The sequence below is a fragment of the Opisthocomus hoazin genome, chromosome 15 (genome assembly GCF_030867145.1).
Source record: "Opisthocomus hoazin isolate bOpiHoa1 chromosome 15, bOpiHoa1.hap1, whole genome shotgun sequence".
Classification (NCBI taxonomy): domain Eukaryota; kingdom Metazoa; phylum Chordata; class Aves; order Opisthocomiformes; family Opisthocomidae; genus Opisthocomus; species Opisthocomus hoazin.
In genome coordinates this window covers 13,640,540-13,664,178 of record NC_134428.1, presented here as the reverse complement: position 1 = coordinate 13,664,178, position 23,639 = coordinate 13,640,540, and the positions used below count along the sequence as shown (strand labels likewise).

At 53.6% G+C, this 23,639-nt stretch overlaps 1 protein-coding gene across 4 annotated transcripts in view; it reads right to left on the bottom strand.

The window, feature by feature from the left end:
* Positions 1 to 23,639, bottom strand: part of RAB11FIP3 (RAB11 family interacting protein 3) — a 58,958-nt gene that overhangs the window by 4,717 nt on the left and 30,602 nt on the right. For 3 of the 4 annotated variants that reach the window (XM_075436251.1, XM_075436249.1, XM_075436252.1), the window contains exons 3-12: positions 21,758 to 21,945; positions 18,437 to 18,610; positions 14,212 to 14,346; positions 10,995 to 11,030; positions 8,151 to 8,244; positions 6,261 to 6,364; positions 4,338 to 4,478; positions 3,221 to 3,302; positions 1,134 to 1,271; positions 86 to 241 (exon numbers count right to left, since the gene is read on the bottom strand). In XM_075436251.1, the coding sequence (XP_075292366.1) occupies positions 86 to 241; positions 1,134 to 1,271; positions 3,221 to 3,302; positions 4,338 to 4,478; positions 6,261 to 6,364; positions 8,151 to 8,244; positions 10,995 to 11,030; positions 14,212 to 14,346; positions 18,437 to 18,610; positions 21,758 to 21,945 (1,248 nt within the window). The remainder of the gene's footprint in view (positions 1 to 85; positions 242 to 1,133; positions 1,272 to 3,220; positions 3,303 to 4,337; positions 4,479 to 6,260; positions 6,365 to 8,150; positions 8,245 to 10,994; positions 11,031 to 14,211; positions 14,347 to 18,436; positions 18,611 to 21,757; positions 21,946 to 23,639) is intronic. The other variant, XM_075436253.1, reaches the window with a different exon arrangement.

The window sequence follows — 23,639 nt, the reverse complement described above, 5'->3', positions numbered from 1 at the left end:
ACCACCCCTTGTCATCAGGGAACCAGCATCCCCTTTTGCAGACTGAGCAGCCAAGATGCTTCCCTCCCTGCCCAGCCCCGCGTACCTGCTTGAGCTGCTTGATCTCTTGCTCCAGCTCCGTCTCCCGTGTCCTGCTGTTGTACTCCTGGAGCCCCATGCTGCTGCTCCTGCCTCTTCGCTGCTCAGCTTCCAGTTTGAAGAGTTGCAAGTGCTCGAGCTGCTTCCTGAGGTCCTCAATGAGCTGCAGCACAAGGGAAGGGGACAACTGAGCAGCAGGCGCCCTGCAAGCCCGACAGCTCGCACAGGTCATGGCTGGTGTGAGAGACAGGCTGTCCCCCAGCTGGGCACAACCCCATCGACCGCAGGACTGACAGACCCTTTCTGGGGATGCACATGGCATCCCCTTCCTCCCCTACGCCTCTAACAAACAGGAGAGGGGGAGCTACTTAAATACACAAGAGCCGCCCTGGAAGGACTTTGTTGGAGCACCAAAGACGCTGGTTCTGGGTCTGCAGCAGCAGTTGGACCCAGCCTGGCAACGCAGGCACCTGCTCGGGCAGCTTCTCCTGCCACAGTGCTACGAATCCCGGTCTCACCCGAGTACTCTCAGCATCGCCAAAATAATTTCCACTTTGAGGCCCAAAGCTCCTTTCCAACCACAGCAGCAAGCCATGCTCGACCCTCCGGCTGGAGCTACCAACCCACAGACACCTGGAAGGGGCCGGAGGGGCTGCGTTCCTGCGCCCAAGCACACAGGAGCTGGCAGCTCACCCAGTAGCCTCGCAGCCCTCTCCTCCCGCCTGCTAACGCCTGCTGGCTCCACGTGCCACCGTCACTGCGCTTTTGCCACCACTCCTTCGACGCGGAAGAGGAACGGGCTGCATGGGAACGGGCCAGGGCGGCACAGCCCCACTGGGTTTGCAGATGCAGACACGCTCAGCTGAATTTCAACACAGGCAAAAGCACCAGATGTTCTACAGTTAAGCTGCTGTGTTACCTTTCTCTGCCCGGGCAGGACCAAACGCTCCAGTTACGTCTATTTTTGGAGAGACTGTCAAGGCCAGCGTCCCCACGTAGCCCTAACCTGGGGGACCAACAGGACAGGGCTGTGGCAGGCAGCCCCGACTACTTACCTCCTGCGTCGACTCCTTCTCCTTCTGAAACTGGTGCCTCTCCTGACTCAGCTTGTCCCCCATCTTCCTCTTTTTCTCCTGCTCCTCTGTGAGCTGCACAGTGAGGTCTTCGATCTCATCCAGCAGCTTCTGCTTCTCCTGTAACGACATGCAAGGCAACAGTCAGAGGGACTGTCTTCCTTCGGCGCTGCTGGGGCTCTTCCCACTCGCTCGAGGCCGCGGCGCACGCTGAGCACTGTGGGGAAGGCTCTGCTCGCTGACGCATTCGGATGCTCTGCCTGCTGGGATTTCATTTGCCGATGGAGGGCTTCACAGCCCGAGCGCTTTGGCAGCAGCCAAGAAGAGCCACACACCAAAATAGCACCGCTAAGCAAGAGGCAGAAAGAGATGACTCCAGAATAAATACACACAAGCAAATATCCACACTTGTGCGTCTTTCTGGGCAGCGCGCTGCTGGCGTGGGACACAGCCTGGGCAGGACCGGGGCCAGCACAGGGGCTACAGGCCAAGAAGAGACATTAAATCATAAGGCTCCTCAGTTCTGAAATTCAGAAAAACCAGGAATCCAAGATCTTAAGCCACTCGAGGAATGCTCGTTCTCAGTTTCAGATATGAAAGAATTTAATTGAGGACTGACCCAAGAAGGAATCTGACCAGTTCAAGCCAGGATGTAAAACACACAGCCCAGCTCTCCCGCTCTGCCCCTGCTCACACCCAGCGCCTTGGCTGAACGTCGGAGACGGCAGTGAAGCTTCTCACGGTGACGACAACAGCCCTGTACAGCAGCACCACGACCGCTTCACACCCTCCCCAGGCTCACCGCTTCCAGCCTCGCTGCCCCCGCAAGGACAGGTTTTGGCTTTTTGAAAGCTAAAAACGCCCCAAGACCCCAGCCAACGCTGGTGCTGGACCGCCCAGGCCACGACAAGGTGAGGAGCAGCTCGGAGGGCGAGCTCCAGCTCCTGGGTCCTGGTAACGGGCTCCGCGGAGCAGGGCACCAAAAGCACCGCGCCAGCACGAAATGCAATGCTGACAAAGAAATCCTGATTTCAGACAATGGACAAGATAGCAGCTCATCAGCAGGGCTTCTCTCGTCGGCAGGGAGCGGCAGCAATTGCACCTCTCACTCCTCATTAATCCCATTAACAGCGGAGAAAAGCAGCATGGCTCTGCAGAGAGATTAAGGATCAAAACCAGCTTTGTGTGGCCAAAGGCACCTTCGGCAGGAGATTTCCCCTCAGACCCACAGTGGTTTCCCTACCCCCCACTGCAACGTCCTGTGCTTACAAGGTCTTGGCAGACGAAGACCACTTCACCGTGGCCACGTCAGGATGAGATGGAGCTGCAGTGTTCTCCCACAGGCTCAAAGGCTGAGTGGATGAAACACTTGAGGGCCTTCAGCTGGGCAGAGAGGTTTGATTTCACTTAAATTTTAATCTTACATCTGTCACAAGCTTGAACAGAAACAAAACACAGCCTTTGTACCAGATGTTCCATCTGTGACCCACATTCTCTCCAAAACCGCGGGTCTCGTCCCGCCCCACGGAGACTGGGGTGCCTTGGCAAGCCTCCCACCCGAGGCCTTGAACCCCAAGCAGGGCGAGCAGGGGAGGATCTGGGAGACACCACAGTGCTCTGAAGACTCGGCACGCAAATCCCAGCAAGGGCGCATCCACCTGGGCAGGACGCAGAGATGAAGCATGGCTGCTCCTCTTCCTCGTTCGCAGCAGACTGTCCGGCCGCGGCTACAGGGATGGGGACAGGCTTCCACGAGAGGGCATGAGTCCCCTCCTAGCCAACCAGGACAGGGCTGCCATCGCTTCCCCACTGCCACAGGGAGATTTATCCCACGTTTTGTCGATCCCAGCTCCCAAGCCAAACACTGGGAACCTGCACGGACAGCTCTGGGACAGCTCTGGTCCGAGGCGAGGTCTGCAGGGACTGGCAAGCAGAAGCAGCCAATTTGCTCATTACATCACACACATCTCACGCAGACCCTTCGTGCAAACGCAAGTTTCAGCTCCAGCCACGTGAGAAACCAGAAACACAGCTCTGGCTGGGGCACCCCAACCACACAGGGCCCTCACCTCCTCCAGTCTCTCAATGTTGGCTTTCAAACAAGGGACGCAGGATCTCAGCTCGCTGTTCTCATCATCCAGTTGCTGCAGCCTGCAACAGTGAAGAGATGTGTAAGAAACTCACCCAAGCGTGCCAAGTATAGGAGACTTGGTTGAAACATCACCAGGAATATTAAACCAGGGCCTGCTGAAGGCAAGCCAGCAGTGATTTATCTTTTCAAAGCAAACCCTGAGACTTCCACTATTTCTGCTCCCAGAGGAAAGAGGGGCACCCACGCGACTTCTGGAGAGTCCGCTGTCCAGTGCCATGCCCTCCTCAACCACATCCAAAGCTATTCTTTAGGCCAAGGGCTTCATCAGCCCACAGGCAAGCCTCAGCACTGGGCACCAAAAAGCAGACTCATCGCCCGGGCAGAGCCAGAGCAGGGGTTCAGAGCTGGCTTCAGCTTCGCATTCTCCAGGTAAAGTAACACCCACTTGTCATGGTAACTGCCCTACTACAAGCCCGGTGAAAAACCCCACTGCCTTCATCTCTTCATTTACTGCAAGGGTTGAACAACAGGAAAATACATTCTGGAAAAGCAGCAAGAAACACCCCATCGAAAAACCTGTCAAATAAATGAAACCTCTCCAACACCACTTCTTCCTTCGGAAGCCAACAGGCGGCATGCAGCACCCTGTCCGGGACACGGCCTGCCTGACAGCTCTTCCCTCCCAGACATTTGGCTGTTTCCGTGAAGGTGGAAAACATCTGAGCACCCAATGTACTTCCATCGGTCACTGATAGGAACAAGCACTAACAAACCACCTCTTCATTCACGTGCCGTGGGGCAGGCGCACGGATAGAGAACGTGAGCTAAATTTAAACTGCATCAGGGAAATTCAAAGGAAGAGTCTGAGACTAGGTTCCCAGAGGGGCTAGATTTTGGTAGGAAGGGAGAAGTCGTCGCCAAAACTCAGGGTTCGTAATGACTTGAGTTACACCTTTAACCAAGTTAAACTCACTGTCTACCGCACTTTGCCTCCCCAAAGGCCGCAGCGGCAGAGCGTCAGCCTGCACACGTAGTCCAGCGCGTACATGTGGGTCCAGGAGACCTGCCACCACCCAGCCCTGCCCCAGCCCCACCTGGCCTGCAGGTTCTCAATCTCAATGCTCTTCTCCCTCTCCATTTTGCTCAGCAGCTCCCTCTGCTTCTTGATCTCCTCCAGGAGCGTTTGGTCAGCTCTCAGCTCCTGCTCCTTCAGCTGTTCCTCGAGAGCATTTGCTCTGCGGAGAGGAGAGAGAGAGGATTAAGCGTTCCTGATGGCTCACCCCTGAGAGAGGGCTCAGACTCCCTTCCCAGCCCTTCTCCCACCCTGCAGCGTAACAACTGGGAGAAGGGGGCTGTAGAACAGAGCGAGCTGTCAGGGAAAGCGCACCCATCGCCAGCTCAATCAGCAGGCGTATGAGGGCTTTACCTCGTCCCAGCAGATGCAGTGGGAACGCAACAACGGTCCATGAAATCCCCAAGGACACTACTGCTGGCCAACACCACCTTCAAATAAAATAAGCCAGGTGGTACATGCTGGTGCTGTCTCCATCTAGTTTGCTAAATCTCCAGGCTGCACCAAACCCCTTTTTAAGGGGGAAGGATGAGGGTGAAAGCACAGGAATCATTTTATAACCCCCAGCCTGTGGGTCACAGTCACAGCATCACCCAGAACGAGCTACTTCATTGGAATCTCACCCCAATCCTCCTCCTTTTTCTCATGTTCCTAACAAAAACCAGGTGATCTGCAGGTCAACCTTCTCTGCGTGCCAGCGTAACAGCAATTTCCACGCGGTCCTGAGACTGTGACAGTGCGGGCGGAGGCAGCCCAAGCCCCCGTGCTGCAGTAAATCACCCAACCCCAGCCGCGGCCCGAGAGCGGAGGCTTGCTAGGAAGCTGCCGTGCTGGCGTTTATGCAGGCACTTTGCATAGGCGGGCGGGGAAGGCTTTTGCCAGATGAATCTATTCTTCAACCAGCAGCGAGTACACTCGGGGCTTTGCTTAATTAAAAGCTGACTGACGCTCTGGGCCAAGCCGCTAAAGTGAAAACATTTCCCTTGCCCGCAGAGTTTATCAGGGCTTAGAGAAATCTTTGTTTGAATGGCTCCGCTCCCTGACGCGATTGTTACTTAACAGTCTTACAGCCCTATAGATAAACTCCTGCCGGGTTTATCTGCCGAGGGTAAATATGCTGCTGGAAGAGAGCAGCCTGCCAGATCAGTAAAGACAGCGATTACATCAAATGGGATCCATAGGGCTACACCCAGCTGGGATTTGAAAGCAACAGGACCAAGGCTGGCTGTGGGGAGAGTAGAGATGGGTAGCGGGGATCCTGCTGTACCTTCCACATCAACCTAATGGGTGAAATGAGGGCGGAAAGAGTCCATACAGAGCGAGTATAAAGTATATATGCTCCCCAAATGGGAAGCTTTCCAAGAAGCACAGCCCTCCTGCAGTCCTCTGAGCCAACCCCTGGAGCTCCAGAGCTCCACAGAGACCTTTCAGGGTGGACACGTAAGAGGGGGGACACCATAAATAAAGATATTAAAATAAAAGACATAAAAGGTACCATTACAAGTGCATGCAACTGAGCAGAACATTGCAAAGGAGAGCGGCGCAAGCTGGCAGCATCGCCAGGTGGGCCATTTCTCCTGGCTGAGCTGCAAGGCATTTCCTGAGCTCCTGGGAATTTGCCAGAGACCCAGAAAATTGTGTGCAGGATGCCGCGATCCCACACATGGGGCCCTCATGCAGAGAAGACAGCCTGAACCCCAGGCAGATTTAGCCAGGGCGGGATTGGATTGGCAAGGGCTGAGCTGTGGGGCTTTCCTGCTGTCTGTCCCTCTCCCTCCTCTCCTGCTGCCTCCTTTCCCGGCACGCTCCGGCAGCTCCGGCGCAGCTCCTGCCTGCGCGCGTGGGGAAGGCACAGGGTGCTGCAGCGCATGGAGAGGGGGGAGAAAAGGCTCCACAGGCGATGGCAAGCTGCTTTTTGGCCGTGGCACCAGGCAGGCTCCCTTACCTGTGCACGAGCTGCAGGTTCTCCTGCTTGAGGCGGCTGTGCTGCTCGCCGTTAGCGGCCGTGTCCTTCTCCAGCTCCGTCACCCGCTTCTCCAGAAAGACAACCTGTGCGATGGGAGAGGGGAGATTCAGCCGCCCGCGCTGAAACCCGCTGGCACAGCAGCACCAAGTGCCGGAGCAACTTCCCCCACCTCCAGCGCAGCGTGCAGATGCTCCCCGCTCGCTTCGGGGCCGCCTCGCTTCGTCGCACCGATTCGGAGCCGGTCACCCCGACACAGCTCCTGGCATCACCGCGCAAGGCAGCCCGAGCTGCAGGAGCCATCACCGGGGCTCGCTCCCCAGCGAGCTACTTGAAAACGGATGGCTGTCGCTGGAATCGGGTAGGAATGCCTTGATTTAAAACATCCCTCTACACCCTGGTTTCTCAGTCTTTGATGTCTCTCGTGTACCAATACAGGGCCAAACGCTTCACTCTTTCTTTTCTTCATACCCTTCATGATAAAACCTTACACGGAGGACTAGAGGGATCCCAGCCGGAGCACCAGAGCTCTGCTGCACCCAAGCGCAGCCCCGAGGCTGGGGATGACCACCCGCTGCCTACGACAGGACCGAAAGACCCTGGGCTCACAGCCATGCGTAAATAAAATCACGTAGGAGGAAACAATGCTAGCTGGTGGGGAAGGATCAGAGATTTCTCCCTGTACCTATACGGGGCTTATTTCAACCGTATTTGCATTTTCATTCACTTTCTCTAAATAGTGCACATCTTTGCAGAAAAAAGGGGGCCGGGAGTGCCCCTCTACTTCCCACCCAAGCAGGAGTGTGGGTAGGCAGGGAACTGCACAAGGACAGAGCTCACCGTTCCAAAAATCCCATTTCTACCCATACAAGAACAATCACAAAAGAGAGGCAGCCAGGAGCATGTCTGTAAAACTCGAACCATCGCTCTGGGGAGAAGGGCAAGCGATATGCAAGGACATTAAAGACAAAAAGACATGCAGAGACACCAGGCCCTTCCCAGAACTGCGTACGCAGTTTCCCAAGCCACCTACCATCAAATTGGGAGTGTTTCATTCAACTTTCAGACTTGGAAAAATGTTGATTTGGAAACAAAAATTTTAAAGGTCTTCTATGCATTACAATCATAACAGAGTGCAGCCACACAGATATGTATTTCTCTTTCACATTCTGCTCTGTGCAGCTATTTGTGATTCCAGAATTAAAAAGTCATTTTCAAGGAGCGGCAGGACTACAGCAAATGCTTACACAAGCCACAACTCACCTATCTTTACCTCTCTTGCTTTCCCTCAGCCATTTTTAGCTCAGAGGGCTCAAACAAAAGCTTTTTTGTGCTCGTGCTCTGCTCCCATCTTGCCCCACAATCCTTTTCTCGTAAAACCCCAGTAAAACCCATCAGGACCAGCACAAGATCAGTTTCACATCTTCACGGCACATGCAGCAGCGGCAAGAGCATGCCGAGGAGAGGAAGTCCTTGTTTCACATCAGGCAACTTTGCTCATCTCAGAAAAGCAGAATTTGAGAACATCTTCTTACATGAAGAAGAAGTGAAAACACAGCCTGCAAACAGCTCCGCCCTGCTCCCAGCGAGCGGGAGGGAAGCCACCCTCCCAGCAAGCGGGACAGCACACCTCCAGCCCCAGGAGAAGCCACCAGTGCCACCTCCCGACTCTGCACAAGACCTCTGCAGTTGGATGCCAAGCACCCTTATTCTCCATCCTCTCGATTCAGGGGGTCCATATGTCCCACCGCAGTGATCCACCTGGGGCCAGCTGGGCAGCAGGAGAAGCTTCAGCCCACCTCCTGCCTGGGGATCTCGGAGGACTGCGAGCCACTGCATGCTCCAGGACAGCGTAGACAGCGCTGCTCTTACCTTGTCCGTGATGTCCTCTTCTGTACACTCCAGCATATCCCGGTAAGAGCCCTCCATCACCCCCACGGACAGCGTGCTCGTCTGGTGCAACTGTCTGTAACAGAGACAAACCACCCCAACCCACAGCAACACCAACATCAGAGCGAACATTGCAGGGCATGCCGACTTCAGACGACAACCACCATTGCAGGATACAGTCCCCTCTCTCTCCTCCTCAACTGCCACCTCCTTTTCCAAGGGGATTTAATAGCTCTGCTCCTTCTTGGGCTGCAGGATTTACAGCAAAGGATGGCGTGGGCCAGGTTCTTCTCACCACCGCTAGCTCTGACGGGCAATGGGTACCAGGGCCGAGTGGGTGGCTGCTTACCAGCTGCCCAAATGCACCTCGCGAGGGAAGCGCAGACGTGGACGCATGCCGCTGGGACTTCATACCGTGATCATTTGCTCTTGCTCTTTGGAACGGGAAGAGATAAGAGCTCACTTTTCACTGTCTTTCTTTACGAACGCACCAAGGCGGTGTGTTATCCAGCAGAGGACAGAGTACTCTGCTCTAGCCACCGGTAAGGTTAATAAGAAGCACGGGGCAGCAGGTGTTAAGGGGAGGGAGGGGAGAAAAAGCCCTGAACCTCTTGTGAAACACCCCAGCCCACCTCCTCGCACCAGCCGGGACAGCCGAGAGCGAGCTAATCATTAGCAAGGCCTTGTGACATTGGTGGCCACAGCTCTGCAGTGATCTAAAGGATACCCCGTGGAGGGGCTCATCCGCGCTTAATCCTCGTGGTATCGCTGCAGGTCAGTTCTGCCGTCTCGTGGCACGAGAAACTGCTGTTGCCAAGGGGAGGGGTGGTTGTATTCCAGCTCTGCGAACTCCGGGCAGAGGCTGCCTGGAGAACACCACTCAGCTCTCCCACTGCACCTCAGACGATGAGCAGCCTGATCTGCCTTTGAAGCCAGCACCGCTCTGAGCAGGAGGTGAACAAGAAAACCACAGAGGTCTCTTTGAACCTCGGTTTTCTGAGGAATTTGTAACGTGGGCTCTCAAATTCACCCTGCTACACAATATGCCCATGCAAATATTCATGAAGCATAACTGGCATTTACCGAAGAGACCACAGCTGAGTACCAGCCTTATTTTGCATCCTCACCCTGAGTATATATTTAGATCCTGAAGTCTCGGGCACATTTGTCATTTAAATCATGCCAAGCACAACAGGGCCTAAGCAGCTGACATTTCTTGGCACAAGCAGAACCTGGATAACAAAAGTCAGGAAAGAGCCCTTACCAAAATAAAATCAATTTCCTAAAAGCAAATGTTTTGGTATTATTCAGTAATTACAGTATCTGTAACCAAGGGCTTTCTTTGAGCTGATCTTCAGGATCTGGCTCTACTCTGCAGCAAAACCCTCTTACCTCTGTTGGTACCACGAACTAAACTCAACTGCTCTTGATTTAACCAATATTTACCTAAGCCCACAAGTCCCAGCCTCAGAAAAGCATCTTAGAAACGCGAAGGGCCAGGAGGGCTCAACGCCCAACAGACAGAGAATCTCCATTCCCAAAAGTTTAACTCAAATCCTCCCCAAATTTGCTCTGCCAGACGCGGGACAAAAACCAAACCGCAAACAGGAAACCCGGGGCCAGGCTGCTCCCTCCAGCCTTCTTTCCTGCCAGTGTTTTTAACAAAGATCTAGAAAGTGAGATGAGCGGAACGAGGAAATGTAGTATCAAGGGCCCGCTTCCTCGCCAGGAGGAGAAGCCGCGCCAGGGGAGACCTGCTGACCGCAGGAGAAATGGAGAAGGGAAAGGTGCGAGCGCGCAGCCGGGAGGGAGAGGCGTACAGAAGCCGCTCCGGTCAGCGCAGAGAGCAGATCGAGGGCCAGGGCAAGGGGGTACGAGCATCACCTGAATCTTCCTGTTCCTCTGCAGCATCCCTGTCCTGCTCAGAAAGGAGCAAAGAGAAAGGCAAGGTCTGCAGAGGGCAACCTCCCTCCCGAGCGGGGTGGAGGCAGGCAGGGCAGCTAAGGTGAGCCTCAGGATAGTCTTAGCAGCACGATAACACAGGAGAGGGAGGGAGGGTGAAGCTGGGGCAGGAAAGGTGAACACCAAAAGCAGATGGACCCTCCACCCCAGCAATTCTGAGCAAACCCTGCTACTTTTCCTGTGCGGGCAGGGATGAAAATGCCCACGAGGAAAGGGCGACCGGCACCACACGAGACCATCCCACAGGGCAGAAGCAGCAAAGCATTAAACCCCAGGGTGGGGTTACCAGCGGTCACCCCCCGGGAACGCCCCAAAGCCCCCCGATTGAGCTGGGAGGGCTGCTCCAGAAAAGCCAAGCACTGAGGATTACACTGAGCAAAGGCAAACGGAACCGCAAACGGAACCACAAGAGTCGTCTAAGGCGGCTGGCTTTTTTGGGGTGCTGAAGAAATCCCTCCGAGTAGGTGTGCTGACCAGTCCCGTCTTCTAAAGGCTCTAGAAGCCCACTAAGGTGACATTGGGGAGGAGACAGCCCAGCCAAGCAGCCCAGAGGGACATGCCCTCCCAGAGACTCCCTCCCCGCTCCGCATGCCCCCTGCTAGGGCACGCGCAGGATGGAGCGTGGAAGCACCCCTACTCCTGTCCTGGAAAAACATCAGGTCGATGCCAGCCTCCAGCTGCCTGCACGAGGGCGAGATCCCTGTTTCAGAAAAACAGCTATTGCAAACCACATCAGAATTAAACGTGGTTTTCCCCAGCGCTGTCCAGAAGTACAACACTGCAAACTTATTGTGACAGCCTTTCTGGCCGGCAGCTAGTTATAGGCACCCCTCTCACCGAGCAGTAATACGAGCACGAGCTTACCTTGCCACCTTCTTGCTTGAGAGTCTTTTATTTGGACTGCAAAATGAAGAAAAAACAGGAAAGAGTTAGGAAAGCTGACAGTGGAGCACGAGGGAAACAGGAAACTGGAAGCAGTCCGGGGCACATCCTTCGCTGGGGCAGGGGAGTGCCCGCACAGCATGCACCACCGCACCCCCGCGACGGGGCAGGCGAGGGAACCGCTCACGTCTGTAACAACCCAGCGATAACGAATGAGCCGGAGTAACGCCACAGAAAACCTCAGCAACGGGATCCTCTCACCAGCCGATCCCTGTCCTGAAAGCTGATCCCCAAGGCAAGGGCTAATAATAGCAGTGAGGTTGGTGGGGCTCAGCCTGGTGCTGATGGCAGCCCGAGCTACGTCTCCTGCACCCCGCAGCACCCCAGCCCTCGCTCCCCTACCGCCCTCACACAGATTAGTCTCGCTGTTTGGCTCTGGATCACCAGACAACTGCTGCCTACTTGTAGCTCAGACATTTTTAGGAGCTGCCAATCGCGTCCCTTTCTGGATTTTAAGCACCCAGGCACTGTTACGATTGCTGGGGACAGGTACAAGCTCTCCTTTGCACAGATAACCGATGGAGATCACACACCCCGGCTTCCGTGTACGCCTGAGCTAGCTGCCACCATACCACAGCGGTCAGGGTTCAGCTAATGCTCGGCCTGCCCCATGGTTTGAACAGCCAAGGTCTGCGTTACCCTGCCCTTCGGGATGGGGCTGCACGCCCCCCCTGCTGAGAAAAAAAAGCCTTTTTCAGAACCAGCTACTTGCTGAGATGCTCCTTCTAGTCCTTCGGTCGTGACTGATGCAGCTGCATGCTAGCGAAGCAAGCGGGGCTTGGATCTCACTCCTCATCTTCCACCCAAACGCGCCCTGCTGTCAAACAGATGCTGGCGGGACCCATCGCTGGTACCAAATCATCACTGAATGACGGCAGCAAGCACAGCTCTAGCCCAAGCAGAGAAGCAGTAATTGCATTCCCTGGTGCTTACCTCAGTTTAAAGAAAATAAATATAATCGTCTAGGAGCTCATTCCTACCTAGGACTGCAACAATTACATTAGTTCTTCGAAGGAGGACTAAAAAATAGCTGAGGACAATTTTCTTTTTGAAAAAAACAATGACCAAGCAGGGGCTGTTGTCAGGGTTACCAGCCCCCGTGTCAGAAGTGCATCCTCAAACCCCAGGTTTCCAAGGCGTGCAAGAGCCGCTGCTGGCCGGGCTTCAAGGACACTCGGCACCCGCCCGAGGGGAGGAGGTCAGGCCCTCACCTCTGCCAGCAATTGTAACGAGTCACGTAAGTCCCCAGCACCGGAGAGAGAAAAAATATTTTTCTCTGCAAACAGCATATCGTAAAGCAGTGCCGGCACCTGCGGGTCTCCCCGGAGGGGATGAGACACACCACTGCTGCTTCAAGGGCACTAAAACAAAACGTACTTTCACAAAACTGGTTCATCCCAAGCTCCTGGCGGACATTTTTCCCCTGCCTTCCCGTGCCGTGGGCTTGAGCAGTGGTGCCCCAATGCTGGGACCAGGCTCCCCACCTTATTCCAAGCATAAGCCACCGTATATATGCCCACAGCCTTTACGAGTGAGGTTGTTACCCGGCGGTTTGGGCTTCACCCCAGCTGCTAGCATCCTCTGGAGCCGATGTCTTCAGCAGGCACTGTGCAAGGCTGCTTGGGCCAGATTTTGGTCCAGTTTCTGCTGCTCTGTTTTCCTGCAGCCTGGGACCTATCCCCTGCACCGAGGGCTTTGCGCTGCTGGTGATGCTGGGAGCAAACAACAGGTCCTGCCACACACCACACGCTGCACGGGGATGTGCCTCTCATCCTCGCCGCAGAAAGGGTGGGCAATGCCCCTTCCATCGGGGCAGTGCGCAGGGGCACTCGGAACCAATCTCCAACAAATCTGAGCATGGGAAACCCTGAACACAGATGGAGGAACGACATCTACTCGCCCTGAGCCCAAAGGGCACACGCTAAACCGAAACCTCCAGAATCCCCACCGCGACGCCATGGGACGGAGAAGCCTCCTCTAGAAACCCCAGCCATCGCTGGAGGCTCTGAGGTGTTTGTTCAGCTTTGCAGGTAGATTTGGTGGAGAAAGCCTGAAATAGAGTGGGGCTACTGGTGCATCCAAGGAAGTCCAGCATTCTCCTTAATAACTGCATAACCTGAGACCCACCACTGACTCTCAAGGCCTCCAACAGCAAAGACAACTATTCACCCAAGAAAGAGAAAGGGAGAGAAGCACTTTTTCCATTAAAAAAATTAGGGTCACACTCCTATTTGTTTTCCAGTTCTCTTCCCATAGCTATATAGACCAGGGGAGCTCCTACGTCACACTGTCCCCGGAGAGGACAGATAGAGACCAAGAGGATGACCAAAAACCAGGCTTGAAGGAGCACACCAGATGCGAGCAGAATGATTGTCATCGATACAGCCATCCTTCCACTCAGTGGACTGTAAACAGCTCCGAAAAAATAAGGAAATAAAAATCCCTCCCCACTTGTCAAATCCGCAAATCCTGCTGCTGGCTGGTAGACCTCAAACGTTGCATCCAAAACCTCGTGCCTACCATGTCTACCTGGCTAGTGGTGGCACACAGGAGGGTGGGCAGCTGGCGAAGCTGGGCAAAACAAGATTTTATTGCTGCAAAGTGAGAGTGCCTACAGGAGAGGTCCCAAGCCACAGAGAGCAAGCTGATGTTTCCAGGTTACTGCTGCAGCGGGGGACGGGCTGTACCTGCCCTTCCAGATCGAGCAGCAACTCCGGCGTGCCTCCATGCCGGGAATCACCGGCCAGAACCCCTGGCAGTCTTTTCCTTGGTGACTGAAATACTGTACACGATCAGCTTGCGGCTTCACATCCCGGTGCAAGAACTGCATTACCCGGAGCGTGGAGAAGCACCCACCACTCATTGGGACATGCAAAGAGGCTGCCCAGAGCAGAAGGGAAGGCTCTCATTGTCTGCCAGCCTCCGTGGCTCAGATTAATGGAAACTTCTGCTGACCCTCCATAACATCATTACAAACCTTTACCACCCGGCAAGGCTCACCTTGTTTGGTGAAACTCATCCTCTTTTGCAACAGGAATCAAGCAAGGCACAGCAAAGGGAAGCTGTGCGAGACAAGGAGAGTCTTCCCTTCCAGAACATCATTCCCCACACTGAAATGGCCACATGCAAGCCCAATTACCTATTCATTTCAAGATCATTCAGGCGAGCAGAAAGATCCTCGAGGCGGTTGATTTGTTTGTGGCACTGGCTACAGTAAAACTCAAATGCTTCATCTGCGATAATGCTGTGCAGTTTCGCAGCGAGCGGATTGGTGCTAGAGAAATCACAAGGGTCATTTTAACAGGACAGAACAGACCAGACAGGGCTGATTCTCGTCCGTGGCTTCCACAAGCTGAGCGTACGTTGGGGCAGGGGAGGTTCTGCTGCGAGGTACAAGACTTTTACAAGCCAACTGGCAATCAATATGGAGTTGCTATAAATTAGCAGGACCTCCACCACCCTCCTACCAGAGACTTACAGCAGCTGAGCTTGGCTTACGTCTGCAAACCCCTGTGCCAGCCAGCTCTCGTGGAGAGCCCCGGGAAGGCAAGGCACATGCTTTCCACATACCTACATGACTACAAAGTTTATTTTTTGCCATGGTTTTCCAAGCAGCCTCTCTCAGGAGGCTCTAGCAATGGTCCTGCCTTGGTAAATGCAGACCGAACTCACACACCGCTGGACCGGGCATTGTGAGAGCCAAACCCTTTGGTCAGTCGCAGCACGTTCCAACGGGATGCTTTAAAAATAGAGCATCTGTGCTGCTGCAGACCCTCCATTAGCAACGCACAGAGTCAGATTTTCATTGCAAAGAGCTGCCCTTTTAAGCTAAGCTCAAAAAGGTGGCTGTGATTCAACTGCTGTCTCCTATGCAGTGAAGCACGCAGAAGCTGAAGCAGCAGCTGTGCCTTCTTGTAGGAAACATCATTTGGCAAGGGGACATGGGGAGTCCACAGGACTTTAATGGCCTGGGGAGCTAACGGGCCCAATCAGCCTTTCATTTTCAGCTGCTCATGTGGAAAGCAAGCTGCGGAGGCATTCACCGACACTTGGCAAACCAGGGAGCCATCTCCCCCACCTGACATGACTTGGGCAGGACAGAGTTTGGCCAAGGGATTCTGAACAGCAAAGAGTTTGTGTTACTTTGGGGCCAAATCTACTTCACAAATCCTTTCTGTAGGAAAATGTGCTTCTGGAAGCCATGGACTTTAATCAAAGAAAGGTTAATAGTGAAAAAACAAAGCAGTTCAATAAGAAAGACAGGAAAAGGTGTGAGCAAACACAAGCAACGTTAAAACCAAAATGCATCTGAAAGGGCCGGTTAACCCCGTGAATGCAGATACACACTGGCAAGTCCTGGCCCGGGAGATGCTGAGGGCCCAGGACACCCCAGGAGGGGTCTCCTGGCTCAAGACCTTCACACAACCCCTCAGTGATGTTTTTTGGTGGCAGTGGGGTGTCAGCAGCCCAGCCACCCCCAGGGTCAGGCCTCTGAGTTTGTGCTGTCTGTACAGTATTTCCGAGCCCCCTAAGAACAGGCAGCTGGACAACAGTCAATGCCGAATTGCTCATCTGTTCCCATTCCTGGAAAAAAATAATTGGGAAACATTCCCCTACCGTCTAGGGCAGGTTCGGACCCAGGGCTATCGTTACCCACCAGCAGTCAGCTCAGTCGCTCAGGCTTTGCGCAGGGTAAGAGGTGACAGAAGCTTTGTGGCACCTGGAAGAAGTGGTATGCCCTTCTCCGGGCTCTGCCCCCACGCCTGGCCACATGTGAGCCCTGTTCAAGCAAGTCCTCCTCATCCCTGCCCGGAGGCAGAAACAGCTCACCCGGCTGGGTGCATCCCTGGGAGAGGTGTGAACCCGAATCTTAACAAGCGTTAATCAAAACGGGAGAAGAAGCGTAGAGGAGAAGCCGGAGGGCAGCCTGGCAACTCTCCGAGTGCGTGCAGATAGACGTGGCCTCTGGCTGTGCTGGTTGCTCGCCCGGTGAGTGGGCGAGAGCTGGGCTGCACTGCGCCGCGGGGCATCCCCACCTACCCTCGTGGCAGGCTGCCATGCTCTGTGCCGTATGCAGCCCTCCTGCCTCCTCCCGCCGGCTCGTGGAGCAACGTTCCTCTCCCACAGGTCACTGGTGCTTACTGACACGGCATGTCGGCAGCCAAAACGGGTGCGTGCAAGGAGCTCTTCCTTTCAGTTGCCATTTGGCTCCCACCAAGCGCTGCAGAGAGACTTCTCCTACCCGATGGACACGCCGGGGAAGAGGTGGCAACCCAAGAGGAGAGATCACCACACACACGCAAAGACCACATGGGAAAATGCAATACGCCATAGCATTCCTTGAAGGTTCTTGGGTTTTGTATTAGTCCTCTGGTGAAGATCTGGAGCTGTGGCAGGAAAATTTGTCGACGTTATTCCTGTTTAGAGACCCTCGTAATGTAGAAAGGGTGTGTGGCGATGTGATCGTTTAAGAGCGATGCTGTTCCTTGTATTCAAACCACAGCCAAAAGAAAAGTTCAGCCTGAACCAGTGGTATCCTGTAGTTCTTTAAGGCTTCACTACATTTAAACAAACTGGGGTGGCAGGGCTTTGTTCAGAAAAACAGCGCTATCTCAGAGAACGATCAGCTAAGGACCTGCACGCATGCAACGATAATCCAAGGTAACGGCTAGACCCGAAAGGCATGAGGAAATCCTCTGTTTCAAACAGAGCCGCATTCTTTATGCTGGAGGTTTTGCAGGGTTTATCTGCAGCCTGCCTCCCTCGCAAGCCCCAGCAGCGAGTCTCCAGCACAAACCAGCACGAGCTGCGTGGCCATGCGCCGAGTGAGCCCCTCCCGGCAGAGGAAAGATGCTGCAGAGCAGGATCTCGTGGATGAGATCCAAAGAGACAGAGCAGCAGAGGGGAGACGGTGCCCTCACAGAGCAAGATTTGGACACTGGGAGCACAGGCAACCTGGAAGCTCCAGATGGGTATTAAATAAAAAGTCTAACTGATTGCAAAGCTCCTTTAGCTGAGCATTTTCTTGCCAGGAGCCTTTTGGACTAGGTTGGAGGCCCACCCTCAAGGAGCAACTCAAAACGAACACCAAGGCTGGTTTTTATCTGAGAGCACTTCCTACGCTGCAGCGCCAGTACAGCCAGCCACACTCGGCGTTTCTGCACAGCGTGATCGAAGGACAAGCGTGGATGAGCGACATGTCCCTTGCCCTCCAGGATATCCCATCACATCCAGCACTGGAGCACTGGTTTCCTGAACGAATGGGTTAGGCGTGCTTTGCAGCAACGCTCTCCTGCCACAGGTTTAGTTAACATCTTCAAAATTGCTGCTGCACCAGCAAAAAAGAAAGTCAGCCCGGACCTGCAGCAAAGTGCAGGTGTGGAGATTTGACAACAGTCCTTCCCCACCAGCCCTGTACAACCAGAATCGCCCAAACTCTACGCAGGGCGTTGGGAAGCTGGCAGAAAACAGGTAGACAGCAAAAAAGAAGTTATGGCAAGTTGACACTGCTGCAGGAAGCCACAAATACATCACCCCAAAGGAAAAAAGCATGTTCTTGTCTTCAACGCAAGCGTGTGTGGCTGCCAGGTACCACTGCTGCCTTGCGCAGAGAGGCACTGCCCGAGGGAGAAACATCTGTCCCCGGTGTCATCTGTCATCACAGAGACTTTGTAGGCTGCAGCAGCGGATGATCGTTCCAGCTTTTACTTTTTTCCCTTAGAGAGTAAGTATTGATGGGTTTTGCATTGCCGTACCAGCTCCTCAGTCCACTCTGCAGGGGCTGGAAAACCAACATTTGCCTGGTTTCAGACCCTAAGGCAAGGCATCCAGGAAAACGCTACAGCCTGCTTCTTGCTCCACGCATCCCTGAGGATGCCTAGAGAAGGAAGGCTGCCGCAAGCTCGGGCAAATCCAACGAAGCATCATCTCAAAGACAAAAATAGAAGCACAAGAGAGAAAGAAGAAAACCTGATGTCATCCAGCAGGACCAGGGGTAAAGCCGCATGGTGGTCTTCTCTACCAGAAGGTTCTGTGAGGGGCCACGTCCCTAACAGGAGGGGGAGCGGGAGGCTGTCCTGGATGCATGTGAAATGCAGACTGCTCTTCCCCCTGCTGCTGGGCATTAGTGCCTCTGGATGGGAGGATGGGCACTGTTCAGGAAAAGGAAAGACCAAGGGAGGCAACTTCTCTGCCAGTTCCGAGCCGAGCATCCCCTTGTATCCAAAGTTTGGCAGGAACCCCCTCTCGCAGGCCGACTGATGTGCAAACCCAGAGGAAACAACTGTCTCGCACACAAAACACAGGTGAACGCACGACGCAGCCGAAACCGGTTAAAACATCGCCGGCACCGTGCCGAGCATTACCTGGGAGAGAGGAACGAGGAGCTGTTAAAGCTGCTTTCCCCATTACACAAGCTGTCCGAGAACAAATCTGCTTCATTCCCTTCTCCGTAATCCTCAAAGTGCTCCTCTCCGCTGATGACCGTGACGATGGAGTGGCCGAGGTCTGAGCCCAGGGGCAGGTCGTGCGGATGGGATCTGTGGGAACAGAGGGGAAGACGTTACAGGGCAGCCACTGCAGCAGCCCTTCCAGTTGCACCCGATGCCTCTGCTTTCCAAGTCCCGGCTCCCATTCCGGCAGACCAGGCCAGCTGTTCCTCACAGTGCAATTCACCCCGTGCCTCGAACACCGAAGGGGCAGCCCAGGCACCACCGGGAAGCCTGCAGCAACTTTTTTCACAACAAACCAATGCTTTTTCATGCAAGCTCCCCTGGCACCTGCAATATAGGATCTGGAGGTAGGAGTTGAAGGACAGTACCCAGGGTTGGTGGCAAACCCTTGCATGGCACGGGCGCAACCAAAAGCACAGCAGAAAAAAAGCTCAAAACACACCCTAAAGATGTTTTGAATTACACTGTCAGCCTGTGTGCCAGGTTCATGCTTGCTTCTTGCTGTATAATCCTATCAGAAGCCCAACACTGGGGTTTAACACTGTAAACCCCTCTCCCTGCCCTCCCCACAACACAAATCCCGGCGTTTTACAGCCAAACCCGGCAGCGACAGAACCCCTGGCAAGACAAAGGAGCCCTTTCCCTGCTCCTGCTGGGAAAATGCTGTACACACTCCTGGCGATCTTGGAGGGGGGAATGCTGTCTCGTGCGTTTCCAACACCGGATCCGGCAGGCTGCAGCGTGTTAAGCCTCAGCCTAAACCCTGCACACCCCCAGCACAGGTCCTGGGATGTCCCGTGCTTCGGAGGGGACACAGCTCATGCAGAAGCCAGCATTTCTGTGCCTTTTCACATGCGCAGTGCTGCATGAAGCCAAGCAACCACGGCAGCATGCGCCCACCCGCACAGGGCTTTCCTGCCCAGGACCGCAGAGGTTTTCACATTCAGCTGGGGAGAAAAGGCAGGGGGGATTTGTAAGAACCAGGCTGTGAAAGCAGCTCATGCGTTTGTGAGCCACAGGTATGAGTTCTGCGGGGGACCAGCACCACTCTGCTCTCCAAAATTCAATGTTAAAAAAAAGATTGCATTATAAAAACTGATATTTCAGGCTACACCCCCATCTTCATCCACTTGCTAGGAGAGGGAAAATGGGGGTATGACTAGATTGCTGTACTAAGCCAGAAAGAAAAAGATTACAGATAAGCCATTTATGACAAAAACCTGCACCATCTGAAGGATTTACCCTTATCCTGTTAATAAAACATGTCAACCCTCCAGCCCAAACAGTACTCTATTTAACCGCAGACAAGTCCAGTCCAGCTTTTAGGCATCCGCACACCCTCCTTGTGCACCAACCGGCGAAAGCACCGTTATTCCGCAGCGGGATCCGTCAGAAACCCATCCCCCCCGGCGGTGAGTCAGAGGCTGCACCCAGCAGACCACTGCCGAAAGCATCGGAAATCTCTCCAGAAATAGAAGGCAGGGGGTGGAATTTTAAACTCACCAGCTAAATCCAAGCCCAAATCTCTAAATTTGGGGCTGTGGTTTGACAAGCACGGTACAGAAGCAGATCTGATCAGGCACCTGGAAACCCTCAGCCAAGGATGCTCTGGGCAATAAATAGTCCGAGTATTTCATTTACACCTAGTGGGGACTCTAGCAGTTCTGAGATCCGGAGTCCAACTGATCTTTACTACACACAGCCTTAATAATGTAAATAATCTAAGGTATGCTGAGCTTTAGCAGCTACTGAAAAGTAGTGTTCAAGCTCTGAGTCAGTCCACCAGCTGCGTTGGTCGGATTGTACTTACTGATTGTAAAGGTGTGAAACTGTTGTCCTGCCTGGGGTCTGATGGCACCAAAACCGGCCCTCAACAACTTTGGAATAGGCTTCCGGAGGCTTCTGTCTCAAGCCTTCTCAATCTTTAAGCCAAATTAACTTTTTCCTTATTCTTTTTGGCTACCTGGAATTTGCGCACATTTAACACACCTGGCAACAGGCACCACTGCGCTTGGACAGAGCGCCCAAAGGACGCCCGACCTTCCCAAGACCACACTGGGAGTAGCAGGGAAGCCTCAAGAACAACCTAATCTTAAAAAATTTCCCAAGCAAAGTATTTTGTACCTACAGGCAGGCGAATCCGAGGCACGTCATTTTCCCCAGAGGACGAGAGCGCACACAGGCTGCCATGGCCTCTCCAGAGATCCTCTGCTCAGTCGTCGGAGAGCTCAGCAACCAATTATATCCTGATTTAACTGTGACTGAGCCGAACGCGCTCGGGCGAGGAGAGCCTAGCCAGCTAATCCCATTTCTTCCCTAATCCACAGCACCCTTTCAGCTCCGGCGCTGAGTGCCCAGCAGCACTGACTGCTCACCGCATCTGACGCTCCCCACATGTGATTTTGGGGTGGGAGGGAAGCCCGGTGCTTTCGAAAAGCAACGGGAACTGTAAGTACTCACCAGAGCACCATGCCTGGGTGATGTGGTTTTGGCCAAAAAAATTCTGTGCGTTAGCAGACTTTAAGCGATGACGGTTCCAGAGCTGTCAGCACAGACTGGTGCCCTTGGGTCACTGTTAAAGGAGTTATTCCCTCCCTTCCCACCGGCCAGCATCCCAGTTTCACCCCAAAACCCACTTTTCCTGGAAAACCTAGGAAATGAGGGGGGCCCAGGAGCAGTTTCGCCAGCAGCAGTTCAGACCCAGGGAAGAAGATCTTAGCTCACACTTCTGTGCTTCGGGCACTGGTTCAGAACTAGTTATTACAGGAGGTGGCTGCACATCAAAGGGCACCCGCATGTTTAGGTAAAACAAGAATACGCTGAGTTCCCCTCCTGACTTGAAAATTACATGTTGTGTTTCTGGCTTAAGTGATAGATTAAAAACTGCAAGTATTTCAGGTGTTTGGATCATCTGAGAACTTCTTTTAGAGGTTAAAGATGCTAATGAGGGTACAGAAGTTCTCCCAAGGCAAGCAACGATTAACTCAAAGAGATTGCCAGGCCAAGCTCCAAAACAGCCTACACATGGTGCAGTCTAATTATTATAATTATTCTTAAAGAAGAGCTATTTTGGTCTTGCATGAAGTTACAAAAACAAAGAATAAACCAACCAGTTTCAGCAAGACAGACTCAGCCCACTTTATTTTAAATCCTCAGGCTGCATCTCCCTGCTCCCAGTTTGCCAGGGTTTCCTGCCCTGCATACTGAGCTTTGCTCCTGGCCGTTCCCACTCACCCATGCTCCGGCTCCTCGATGGGATCCGTGAACTCCGAATGCACAGTGGAGTCGATGGCACTGTCCGTTTCTACTTCGTCGTGCATCTCGTGATGTACTAGTGTGCTGGTGTCTTCATCCGTGAAGGTCTCGCACTCGCTGTACGTGCTCTCTGAGCCCATGTAAGCACTGTCAGTCACCTCATTTGCCTGGTAAAAAACACAGGAGGGAAAAAAGAGATAGTATAGCTACGAGGTTTCATTGCAGAGCAGGACAAAGCGCGTATGGAGCAGCTAATTACTGCTGCACTGCATTTCTAAGCACAGAAATCCAGCCTCCCAAAAGCAGCGTGTGCTGTACCCCAAGTCCAGCTGCTGCTCTGTCCCCAGCTCCAAGGGCCGAGTGCTGCCCCGGGGTGCACCGTGGCCTTCAGGCTGCACAGACTTTGCAACAGCAGTGTTTGGAAAGCAGATTACAGAAATATATACTAAATAAGAGTCGGAGGGAGATTTTGTTGCGAGCGAGTATGGATTTGTTGAGTCCGGGAGGGATTACCCACTGCTTACTCAGCAGTTCTGATCACCGTTGCTTTCACCCACTCCATTTTAAAGAGGACACACGATTAATCTGAATTCTCTGCAAAAATTACCATTCAAAGCTCCCAGTTAGCCCTTAAAGCACTTCTTCCCTCCCGTCTAGTAACACAAGGGCACCTTCCATCCTTCAACAGAAAATAAGCTGGTTTATAAATCTTCATTACAGGGTCTAATTTGCACAGACCGCATCAGCAAGACCCTCCAATCTCCACACTTCAGCTGGAACAGCACCTCGAGCAGTGTGTACCACTTTACCACACCTGCTGCAGGCTCTAGGAAAAAAGCGCAGTTTGGTTTTCAAGACACCACGCTACGAGCACGGATGACTGAGTTTTGCTCTCAGTTCTGCCCCTTAGGCAGGCACCCATCTTTGGTCCTGCTCGTACGCAAGGGCAGAGATGGTCCTGCCTGGATCCGCACGGTGCTGAGCCGGAAACCACCCCCATCTTCAGAGGAGAGCCATGGGAGCACTAGAAGAAACACCCTCCTCAAGCAAAAGCTCTTGTTACCCATCAAAGCTCGTTTCCCAGCGTTTATGGGACATCCCCAGCGCACCTCAGAACAAATCAAATCATTTATGGCCCTAGGATCTCAACCGTGGTGGGATCTGTCAGTGCTGGCATGGAGCTCCGGCTGATCCCCTGTCACCGGAGGTGTGGGGCCGAGGGACGGGAGCCCTCTTGCCTGGTCTCAAGAGGAAAAGATGCTCGTGAAAAGCCATTTGCTCTACTTGAAGTTCACCCAACGGGACCAAAGCTGCTCAGCTGCTGGCTGCACCCCCTCCAGCATGGCAGCAGGGCAAAGCAGCGGCATTTTGCATGCAGGCACCAACATTGAAGCCAACCCCTCTTCCCCTGCCAGAGAGCACACAGGGCAGCTTTCAGTTCTTTTTCCAAGGATTTTCGAGAAAACGAGATTTCTCAAAGCCCTGTAGTACAGTAGCTGGAAAGAAAACACACAGATATACTGTCCTTGCAACAACAGGATGAAAAATGATGTTAGAGCTGTTCATTCCAAGCAGGGCATGGATGTGGCAGGATGGAAGAGTCCTGCTCGCTGCTGCAGGCGCTGCCCTCCAGCAGAGGAGCAGCTTTTAGGGCACGTGCTGTATTTGTACAGCCAGAGAGCACCAGACAAAGAGACAAATGTCCCACTGCCACTGCGGTGCCTAGACTTCGCAAACGCTGCTCTCGCCAGCCTGATTCTCCTCTTTCGGGTAAATGCTCCACACCCCAAAGAACTTCTGCAGCTTTCACTGGTGCAAAGCAGCTCAAAACACAACCAGTGCCTCATTTTGTTTCACCCAC